At 36.5% G+C, this 11,962-nt stretch overlaps 1 protein-coding gene across 1 annotated transcript in view; it reads right to left on the bottom strand.

The window, feature by feature from the left end:
* Positions 1-2,967: 2,967 nt before the first annotated feature.
* The window catches only part of LOC107692938 (serine/threonine-protein kinase 26), an 18,532-nt gene continuing 9,537 nt past the window's right edge, over positions 2,968-11,962 (bottom strand). The window contains exons 3-7 of the mRNA XM_016492146.1: positions 10,600-10,656; positions 10,390-10,498; positions 8,191-8,348; positions 3,945-4,130; positions 2,968-3,117 (exon numbers count right to left, since the gene is read on the bottom strand). Coding sequence (XP_016347632.1) covers positions 2,968-3,117; positions 3,945-4,130; positions 8,191-8,348; positions 10,390-10,498; positions 10,600-10,656 — 660 coding nt within the window. The remainder of the gene's footprint in view (positions 3,118-3,944; positions 4,131-8,190; positions 8,349-10,389; positions 10,499-10,599; positions 10,657-11,962) is intronic.

The raw sequence follows: 11,962 nt of genomic DNA, 5'->3' as shown, positions 1-11,962 counted from the left end.
CAGCTAATCAAGTCCTTCAGGCTTATATGAAAACTACATGGTATGTGTGTTGGAGCAGGGTTGGAACAAAACTCTGCAGAGCCCCGGTCCTCCAGGAATTGAGTTTGACACCCTTGCACTAGACGAACATGTATGACCGTTGCGCTCGTGTCTTTTGCATCGCCGCGTTTTTAAGACGCCATGTCAAGTTTAAAGAATTTAAACTTTAATGCACTTCATGCACTCAACTGTCGCAGCTTTAATCACATACACTACATGATTGAGTACATAGTGCATTAATAGTGTATAAGTGCGTCATTGTTATTTCTGTTATTTCATCACGTCTCAAAACTGTGTCGAGACCCTCGCGTTTTGTGCTGGCCTTTTCTTTAAAAAAAAAAAAAAACACTCCTGAGCACTGCATCTCACGTTTTTAGATGCAAAGATGCGTTCTGAGTGAACGGCCGCTAAGACGTGCAATAAGTCTGGACCTTTATCAAGCGGTTTAAAAACAAAATAGTCACACTGAAATGACATAACTTAAATCTTTATTTGCCACACCAAACAAAAATGTATCTGTAACAGTTACAGTCCAAAAATGAAGAGAACAGCATCTATATGATACAACCTAGAAAGATTTCTGTCTGGCGTCTTAAATTTACAAAAGCTCTGGTGAAGAAATGTACAAAACCTAGCTTCTGCATCTACATTGCTATAAAGAAATATACAAATCCACTAAACACCTTTATTGCTCTAAAATCTTCCAGCAGTCTGGCAACATGTGTGAAAACTTCGTTTTAAAGCGGTTTGAAAAGACAATAACATCATATACATTAAAAAAAGTGAGCTTTAGGCACAATGGGATGCAACGTTGGCACAGTCTCTCCAAACCAACAGGAGCAAATATGACATATGACCACCGCACCAGCAATGGCACCCTCTTGGCAAAAAAGAAAAGAAATCCCTCATCACAGGAAGTTTGCATTGAGCTTGAATTCTATACTGCTGCCTAGCATGGACTCGAATCACTTGCTGTCATTTCGGGTAGTTTAAATGCATCAGTTTGCGTGTAGAAATTCCCCCATTGGTTACAGAAGCAGGCTGCCTTGAGATCTACTCAAAGTAAGTGGAATGTCTTTGGAGCAAGAGAGCTCTGAAATTACAACACAAAACAGGCCCACCCCGTACAAAGTGTGCGCAAGTGCATATTTCCTTCAAAAATACAGTATAATTCTATTCTTGTATAAAAATATTAGCTCAAAAACAAGACTGTAAAAAGAGGGCGTTGCTGAGAAATCAAGGGCAAACACAAAGGTCTAGAAATTTAATTACCTTGCCAATAAAAAAAAAAAAAAGTAAAAATGAAATTTCCTATTGTAATGGGCCAGAAGTGGAGGTAGCTTTTGCACAGCAAATTTCCTCTTATTTTCCTAGCAGTTTAAATTGTATCGATCTTCATTAACCAGCTGTTTTTCTTTTTTTGATTGCTTAAATGAGGTATTTCTATTAATTTTGACTGATATGATATGCATGTAATCCCATACAGCAGTTCTGTAATGCTAGTTAACAGTGTGTGTCGAGAAACAAAGAAATCCCAAACCAAGACGAACAAAAAGACACTGTTAATCTCACAAACGTATATATTATTGATCATAGTTTAAAATAAAGTAATGGATTGGGACATCAAATACATATAAATATACGTGAATCAAAAGATTTACCTAATGCTCTCTAGAGCAGATGTACTTAACCGGTAAGGATATTTTGTGACTTTCAAAGTAAAATGTGGAATAAAATAACAGTAACACACATCCTTGGGCACCAGCAGAAGACTAATATAAAAGCATGTGGCAAAATTGTATAAATACAGTTGAACGCACACTATATTTATATATATATTTCCATTCTTTGGGACAACAAAAAAGAAGAATTCCTTTTGGTTATGATAAGATAGTGTGCGCGCGCCCCCGCGTCCCTCCCGTCTCTGTACATGTGTGAGTGTGTTAAGGTGCAGTCATCAGGCCTGACAGCAGAAGGGTGGTGTGTTCCCAGCGACCCAATGTAGCACTAACTCATAGAGAACCTACAGAGGAAAGATGAGGAGAAAGATCTGATCATGGACGACTGATAAACCACACAGGTATCTGATGCTGAAATCATCAGCATTGTTCATCAGTCAAGCAGGCGGCGTTACTGGCCAGATTTGTGCAGATAAAGCCGCATCTCACATACCGTGTGAGTACCAGACTGAGCTCTGAACTGGCGCCTTATTGGGCTTGAACGGTCTTACACACACACACACACACACACACACACACACACACACACACACTTATGTATCAAAATGCCCGTCTATAAACACAGTCATTTATGTCTCAAGTGAACACAAACAGTTGGGAAAGAAAACACGTGTATCAGTATATTAGATCTGTGCATTCGGTCTTAAAGTGACAGCAGCCTAACCCATTCACTGCAGAGCATCCATTGCTGAGACACTGATGCAATGATAAATTTCTCTAAATTTGATGAAGAAACAAACTCTACATCTTGGATGGCCTGAGGTCAAGTACATTTTCAACAACACATTTTCATTTTTGTTTAGAGATCTTCCTCAATACAACTATCATCTACATGCATTGACAGTGCAATAAGACATGCTTAACAGAAAGGGGGTCTTGAAACAGCTTGCAACACTCCAAAGAGAAAGGAAAACTTGAAATCGCATCGTATGACCCCTTTAACATTCTTCAACATCTGCCTTTTGTATTCCACAGTAAAATTGATGTGAATTAGCCCTTTAAATGTTAACTCAAGCTGGTTAGGAACAGAATTCCTGTTCAAACACTTTTTAGAAAGCAGTATGTGTTTTGTTTCCAGAAAAGCAAACTGGTGCAATGGAAGGGTTTCTCCTGAAATGTATACTGATTTGTCAACTCAAGCCTCTGTTAATGATAATTTAGGGTAAATGCATGTGTGTTCGCCGCATGCTTACGAGTCAGAGTCAGAACTCGATTCTCCATCGCTGTGACCCTCGGCTTTCCAGCGCTTCAGCCGGTCAATGAGCTCGGTGAGGTAGGAGGTCTTCTTGGCATATTTAACGATGAATTTGTGCTTCAGGAGTTCCTTTGCTGTTGGCCTCTGAGAAAATGAAATAGTGACATTTTATTACCTTTATCACTTTTTAAACACATCAGTACAAGTTAGTGCTGCACAGTATAGCAGTGCACCAGTAGTATTACCCATGGTACCCATGCCTCAAAATACTTTTCAGAAAGGCACAGTACTAAATACTCTTACATGTGAAAGTCACTTGTGAAACGACCAGAGCGGCTCAGATGTGGCACTCACTGACAGTATTATACCAACCAAGCTCTGCCGTTCACACAGAGAATGCAAACTACACTTAATGCACATTATAATATACATTTACCACCTTAAATTTATTTCCATGGGCATTTTACCTAAATAGAAGCATTCTGTCTTTCCCTATTCAAAGCATACATATTCTTACATTAAATCCAATTCAATCAGAATAATACACTATAGGCTGTTACCAATTGAATGAAATCAGCATCAACAAAATCAATTTAGATGTATGTATATAGCAATTACAATTGTACAAATAATACTATTTTTTTGAATGCAATGATACATTCAGGAACGAAACAAGTGAATGTCTTAAAGAATGATTCACTGAATCGTTGATCCAACACTGCATGTTGCTCAGAGATGCATAACGGTTCAGTTGTGGCTTCGTTTAGAACATTTTCATTGGCGACAGAGCAAAAATACACAATATTGACAATATTCTGGAAAAACAGTACACTTGCTTGTGTGATGCTGCATAACTATATTAATTAGCTCATACAGGGCCCTTTTTGTCCCCATATATCAAAGCTTTTGTGACAACTCCAGTATAAGTGCAACACATATATGAGAAAGGAATGCTTGCAAACTGTGCTTACAAATCCAGGGTCTTTGTTGAGACAGGAGTCCACAAACTCTCTGAAAGTCTTGGAGAAGTCTCCGTTGAGGGTGGGTGGGGTGTTCTTGGGGATGTGGAAGAGCACTCTCATGGGGTGCATGTCTGAGTTTGGGGGCTCGCCCTTGGCCAACTCAATGGCAGTGATCCCAAGAGACCAAATATCAGCCTGAGAGCAAAACAAACAACTTCACAAAGCTGAACACATTTTGAGCTTGCCATGATACAATTATTTTGAGAATAAACCAAAAAGAGCAAGACATTTGTTTAGTTTTGTGAAATTTCAGCAACCAAAATTTTCTGATAAAACAGCAATTTTCAGTTTCAGCCGAAATAGTTTTGAAGGGCTGAAAACATTGACAGAAACAGCGACGTATAAAGGGATAGTTCCCTCAAAAATTAAAATCCCGTTATTTACTCACTCTCAAGTTGTCCCAAACCTGTATAAGTTTCTTTCCTCCGTTGAACATAAAAGATATTTTGAAGAATGTTAGTAAACAAACAGTTGACGGTAGCCACTGATTTGCATAGCATGGAAAAAATTGTTTAACCCCGCCCACCGATTCTACATCACTGCCTTTATAAATAAGTAAATATCCTCTATAAAAGATATTTTGAAGAATGTTAGTAAACAAACAGTTGACGGTAGCCACTGATTTGCATAGCATGGAAAAAATTACTATGGAAGTCAATGGGGACCAAAAATTGTTTGGTTACCAGCATTCCTCAAAATATCTTCTATGTTCAACAGAACAAAGAAATTCATACAGGTCTGGCACTGATCGATCAGCCTCTAATCTTTGTTGGCTGATAATCTTGTGATCGGTGATTGGCAGATTCTGTTTAAATTCAGGCTGATCTTTTAAATGCGACACACAAAATCACATGCTGTGCATCTCTACTCTACTAAACATTTGCTCATCCCACAAAGCACAATATCACACCACTCAAGAGTAAATTACTGGCAAATATAAGCATTCACGACTTCACAGATTTATGCAAAATTGTAATTCAGATGTGCTGGATTGTTTGTTTTTTATTTATAACAACAACTATATTTAATTTATACAGTGGAGTACAGATGCACTGGTCAACTGGCCATTTTTTGTTTTATTTCAACCAAACTCTGTTCCGGGCTTGCACACAAACTGCACTGCAATCATTTTCTAAAATGTCATTTGTGAGAAAAATATTACGAAGTGTGTAAAAGGCTGTTAACAGAGGCCAGAGACGCTGAAGACGGACATAAAGAGGAAAAATACTGTAGCAGGCAGAGCAAACACACTGTTCACGACGTGCAAAATATTGTTAGAAAATCATAAAAATGCTGAATTGGGGGTTTATATGAATGTATCCGTTTGAGAGACGGGTCTTTATGCGCATCAGCATGGTTTTGAACATCACATTTCACTGGTTCAGACTCATGCCATTGAGAATTCACTATGAATATTCACAAAGCTGGATGCTGCGTTTTACAACTATACCGAACTTTTGCTGAGGGGAAGCAGCAGACGTCAAAAAGCGAGAAGAGAAAAAGGTACGCCTCTCAGAAAACATACAACTAAAAATCATTTTAGATGTTTAAAGGGGTCATGAACTGAGAAACCCAAAATTCCCTTGATATTTTGACATTTAAGAGGTCATTGTACTATAAAAACATCCTGTAACTTTCTCGTTAGTCTAAAAACAGCTTTGTGCACTTCAGGTGTGTGAGCGGTGCGCATAGAAACGCTCTATCATAGTGCGTGAGCACCGCATTGAGATGTCTTGGGCTTAAATGGCTTAAAATTACTTTAATGTTTAAACTGACAAGACTTAAAACACGTGAGAATGAAAAACTTTATTCAGTTTACCTGATTCAGTGTGATGGCTGAGCCATCTGAGATATCTCTGTTTCTGAGATAACAACATGTCAATCCGTGGTTGGATTTCCGGCACGGCTAATCGTAAATCATCTTACACTGTCAATAAGCGTAAAGATTTGTTAACTCATATTCATAAATTCTCAAGGGAACGTCTCTGAATTAACTGATGCTCGCGCCCCCCTTGACAGGTGATGGCACTCCCCTGGGGGGGCGCGCCCCACAGGTTGAAAACCCCTGCACTACACGACTGTCATGCCGATTATGAATGTAATTTGGTCTTGAGACGGATCATGCCCAGTCAGACCGGGTCTGATCCAGTAGGGCTCAGTCGCTGTTTGCAGTCGGCAGAAAAATCGCATAGCATGTGGTGTCTAAAGATTATAATCTTAGAATTCAAAAAACAGTCTTTACCAGTTGTTTTCACAAAGATTTTTTAAAACATGTTTAATATTTGCGACTGACGCCAGCGATTGTATATGCGGCTGTGCTGTTCACTGTAAAACGTTATTAAAGGTTCATTTTGTAATTTTGTCAAATATTTTTCTTGATTAGCTACACACCTTGCTGTGATTTGTGAAGTTAACATGGCAAGTTAAATGGTTTTGGACTATTTGTTTTTTTCTGCAGTCGAACAGCTAAAGTAAAATAGCCTAAATTATTTATCTAATTTTAAAGATATTATCAAGAATTATTTTTATTAAAATTAATTTTTTCTTAAAATGTTTTATAAAGAATTTGAAATTAACTTCATAAAGCTATTCTTGATAATGAAATTTTTTTCATAACGAATATACCAACATAACGAATAGCTATTGTTCAAAACTAATTTTACATAAATTCATACAAAAAAAAAATCACAAATATGACACGAAATAAAATAATTTTATATACACAATTTAATTATATATAGTAGTTTTGTGTCAAATGGATAAAGAAATTACAATGGCTTGAATTTCTTTGCAGTTCCTTCTGTCATCTGTTGGAGTGCAATGTTGACAGCGCCATTGGGAGCGTTTGCTGTAGACTAATATAATGAAAATGTAAACACACAAATAGCATTTTATATGACTTTTGTTTGAATAAATGGAGCAGTAATGTTTTATTCCATTCCGATCGGTAATTTGGGAACTGTAACGAAAAAAAATCTTCAGACATACATTGGATAATGAATATATTATTGCTTGACTAAACGTTTAAAAATAGCACTAGAAATGTTATAATTAAGGAAATTAAACATAAGTGTCTGAAAAGACATAACGAAATGTGTCTGCTCAAGCAATAATTCAAGAAAGAAAGAGAAACATAGGACTTAATGCAAAAAAAAAAAAAAAATCAAGACATTGCGGTGGCATTTATTAGCAGCACCTACTGTACATAGCAGGAAAGCTGTATTTTCTGTTATATTAAGCACAAACTAAGGAAAAAAAAACAACAAACCTTTAAAGTTTCAATAGTAAAGTGAAAGCACCGGTGTTGTCCGCTGTGTTGTCTTTGTTGGGGCGGTAGCGCGGGTAGAATCGGATACTGCGGGTTTTTTTGGTTCGGCAGAATTTGTCCAGTCGTGACGTGCCAGTCGTTAAGTGTGTTGTGTAGTGGACCGACTCAGTCATTAGGTTTGTGCTCCTCTCCGACTGTCAAAGACTAGAATCTGTACCAGTCGATGGAAACAGTCTTTAAGTGTGTTGAGGTCAGTCTTAGAATGTTTCAGCTAGTCGTGTAGTGTGTCCCCAGCTTAAGTACTATTTGGATGTGCATTCGCTATATGAGGGCTTAATTAACTCATTTTTGTAAAAACCTCAAATTCGACATTTTTCACTTTTTTTTTTGCCTGTAACTCAAAATTAGCCCGTGCGCATTCCCACTCATTTTTCCAGCACGGGTCACATATTTTAGATCATTTAATCCACCCCATACCTAAACTTAACAACTAACTTACTAACTATTAATAAGCTCCAAATTAGGAGTTTGAGGCAAAAGTTGTTGTTAATAGTGAGAACAGATTCCCAAACTAAAGTGTGACTGATGTGTTTATATACAGAGATACACATGTGTTTACATGTAACAGTTTAGTCTTCTGCATGTTCATGCTGTTTCTTACTAATTAACGGTTTGCATTACAAGAACAGATTCCCAAACTAAAGTGTGACTGATGTGTTTATATACAGAGATACACATGTTTACATGTAACAGTTTAGTCTTCAATAACTGCTGCATGTTCATGCTGTTTCTTACTAATTAACGGTTTGCATTACAACAAAGTCGAGCTTGAGCCTGCTCTACAAAGAAAACAACAGTGTGATTCTGAAAACGTTTACATTCATAGTGCTGAGATGACGGGGTGTGAGTGGATTCAGAGGGACGTACCTTCGAGTCATAGGCAGACTGCTGGATGACCTCCGGGGCCATCCAGAATGGTGTACCTACAAACGTCTCTCTTTTGATCTGTGTGTCTGTCAGCTGTCCTGCCACACCGAAGTCTGCCAGCTTCACCTCCCCAGACTCAGACAACAACACGTTGGCAGCTGTAACCATGTAAAAATAAGAGACAATGGAGACCAACAGACACGGCAGCTTTAATTTTACTCAAATAATGAAAAACTGATTTAGGCTCCTTTTGATCGCGATCATCCGCAGTACATAAACACATGCCTTTTACATATTCTGTTTAGAAGTAAAAGTCTTCTTTCACACATTCGCATGGCCATGGTTCTCTGATGTCTGTCACATTTTATATCTAATCTTTTTTTAGTAAGCGTTTTATTTGTTTGTTATTATTTTAAAATTATTTACATATATAGCGCTGCATGTCTTGGGCATAAAATTATTTCTTTTGACTTTTCATTTCAAAGAGCTCTCTCTACATTACAAAGAAAGCACTCATGAGCTAAAAACACTGGCAAACAGGTAAGCTGGAGTTCAGTGATCTCTATTAAGATATTCAGCTCAAATTAAAGTATAATACAGCCAGTCCGTTTACTTTCACACGGCCATTTGCGCTGTTTGCTGCAAATAAATCTGCAAGTCACGCAAACCATGAAATGACGTTCTCTTGATTTGTGTTTATGTGAAAGTGCAATAATTCTGATGAAATGTAAAAAATAAATAAATACATAAATCTAAAATAGACAATTTTGTTTAATCATCATGAATATATATTTGAGCAAAATAATCGTGATTGGCCGATTTATCATTATCTTGCAGCCCTACTTTGAAGGGTGTTCACACTCTTTAAGAACCTACTAACACTACAAGCTACAATAAAATATACACTGCCATTCAAAAGTTTAAGATCAGTAAGATATATTATATATTTATACTTTTAAAGAAGATTCGTATGCTCATCAAGGCTGCATTTATTTGATCAAAAATACCGAAAAACAGTAATATTGTGAAGTTATTAAAAATGGTTTTATTTTAATATACTTTAAAAATGTAATTTATTCCTGTGATGCAAAGCTGAATTTTCAGCATCATTACTCCAGTCTTCAGCGTCACATGATCCTTCAGAAATCAGTCTATGCTGATTAGTGGTCGACCGATATTGGTTTTTTGAAAGCCGATGCCGATATCTTGGAAAGCAGGGTGGCCGATTGCCGATATAATTTTATTTATTTTAATTAATATTTAAGAAATTTTAAATCATTTGAAAAATGAAATAACAAATTTTTGCTCACTCAGTGTTTTTTTTATTTTACAGTGGGGCAATTTTGGTGCAGAAGCACGAGATAGCTTGATTTCAAACTCTGAATTGAATAAAAAAATGACAAGTAAGCAGTCAGTAATTTCAAAGATTTGTTTAAATGATATAAATGCGTATTTGCTGAATGCTGACGGCAAACAAGAAAGTATTATAATGTTTGCCTTTCTATTACTAATAATATAAAAGCAATCGTTATAAGACTTTTTGTATACATTTTAATTCCTTTGTTTAACCATTCTATCTGATTATTAGACAGACTTCTATTCGTTTTTAGACAGAACTGTTAACGATGACAGCGAACAAGAGGGAGAATGTGAACACTGTGTGCTCAGGCGCTGCCGCTCTCAGCGCCGTCAAAATAAAAGTCCCGCCTCGAACGCATCGGCCAAACAGGAAAACTTATCGGCCGATGCCAATATTTAAAAAATGCCAAATATCAGCCGATATATCGGTCGACCACTAATGCTGATTTATTATCAATGTTGGAAACAGTTGTGATGCTTAATATTTTTTTTGGAACCTGTGACACTTTATTCAGAGTTTTTCCAAGTTGAAATCTTTTGTAACAATATACACTACTGTTCAAAACATTAAAAATGACAAAATTAAGGTTGAGCCTCACCCCTTTCAAAAAAAATAAAAAATAAATAAAAAATAAAATAATATTAAGAATACAAAACTATTGAAGACAACACCAATCAGTGCAGCTATTTGCAGACCAACCAGCAGGAATCTACCTCACCCTGCATATAGTTCACACAAGTGGAAAAACAAACGGCAGTGGAAAAACAAAGTCGTCACACCCACTCAACCAAGCAGACACAAATATTCCTCAGATGGAGACAAATGCTCTGCGTACACACCTTTTATGTCCCTGTGGATTTTCTTCTCAGAGTGCAGGTAGTCCAAACCTTTCAAAATCTCCTTCAGCATGGTGGCTATCTGGTATTCGTCAAAAGGTCCGGCTCTCAGCTGCACACACACATAAACACAAAACAGGTTGAGGGTGTAGGGCACACGATCAGCCGCATTCTGTAGCTGTGGAGGCTCACAGATAAAGTCAAAGGACTTACCAGGTCCAGAGCTGAACCTCCCCCTAGATATTCCATTATGATCCATAGTTTACTACCCTGAAGGAAAAAACAAGACATTTAGATATGAACTCAGAGGTAGGAGAGCACTGAAAAATATCAATTGTGTAATAGCTCTGATTCGTCGAGTGAGTCAGATTCAAAAGTGAGCTTGAGTTTCATAAATCTTTTTTGTCAGACTTGTTTGTTGTTGAAACAGGAAACACTGGCTAGCATGATACTTGATGAATAATCACATTTTTATGAGATAAGTAACTATAATGGGATTATGACATATGTCATAGGAGTGAACGAGAGTGCACCAGCAGAACAATTAACCTCTTAGCAGTTAACACGAAGTTTGTGCTTTTGTTTTTCTTTATTTTTTATTAATTTGTCCTTCTGCTTTTAAACTTTTTTTTTATTATAATGTATGTTTATTTGAAAGCTTTCTCACACACAATGTATAGCATAGCCTATATTTATGCCTTCTTTAGTTTTTCTTTTTTTTTTTTGTATACAGCCTTCAATTTGGATGAGACCACTGGCCAAGATATGTTTTTTCCCCCCAATACATACATAAGAAAACATATATTTTTTTATTAATTTAATTAAACTAAGAAATAATTAACCTATCAAAATAATTATTAGTAGCAGGCTTACTTAAATTATATAAATAGAAATATTTGATTAACAAAGTTTAAGTTCACCCCTCCCCAAAATGAAAATTCTTTCACCCTCAAATAATTCTAAACTTGTATGGCTTTCTTTCTTCTGTGAAAGACAAAAGAAAATATTTGAAGAATCTATCCGTTGTTTCAGTCCATATTATGGAAGTCAATTGTGACCCAAATAAGACTATATCAGCAAAGCCTGAAACATTGGCTAACCTCAAACCTCAGTGGCTCTCGCATGTCACAAGACATTTGACAAAGTATCTGTATGTATATTGTTGATAAATTATAATATTTGATTTGAGAGTGAATTCAGAAGACTTAAAATACACCAGTTTAGAGGATTTTCACTCAACCTTTATGTACTTTTTAGGGCATTAATGTACTGGGTCGAATTGACTTTCATAATTATGTACAAAACTTCTGTTCAATTCTGTACAAATATCCTTCAGATATCTTTTGTATTTTGTACAAGTTTTTGTCAGGCGAGTAAATGATGAAAAATTCCACAGTAAAAAAAAGTTCCACAGTAAAATTCCAGATGGTTAGTATTATTGTTTCATGTTTTAATTATCATTAAATCTGTATTTGCTATCTTTAATGTTACCAGTGAATTTTTAACAGTACTACTAGTATTCAATAATAGTATAACCATGGGTGACATTGGGGGGGGGGGGGTTTGGTTTGGGAAG

This window comes from Sinocyclocheilus anshuiensis, unplaced genomic scaffold, assembly GCF_001515605.1.
Source record: "Sinocyclocheilus anshuiensis isolate Anshui unplaced genomic scaffold, SAMN03320099.WGS_v1.1 scaffold658, whole genome shotgun sequence".
Taxonomy (NCBI): Eukaryota; Metazoa; Chordata; class Actinopteri; order Cypriniformes; family Cyprinidae; genus Sinocyclocheilus; species Sinocyclocheilus anshuiensis.
This window is presented reverse-complemented; position numbering and strand designations above follow the sequence as displayed.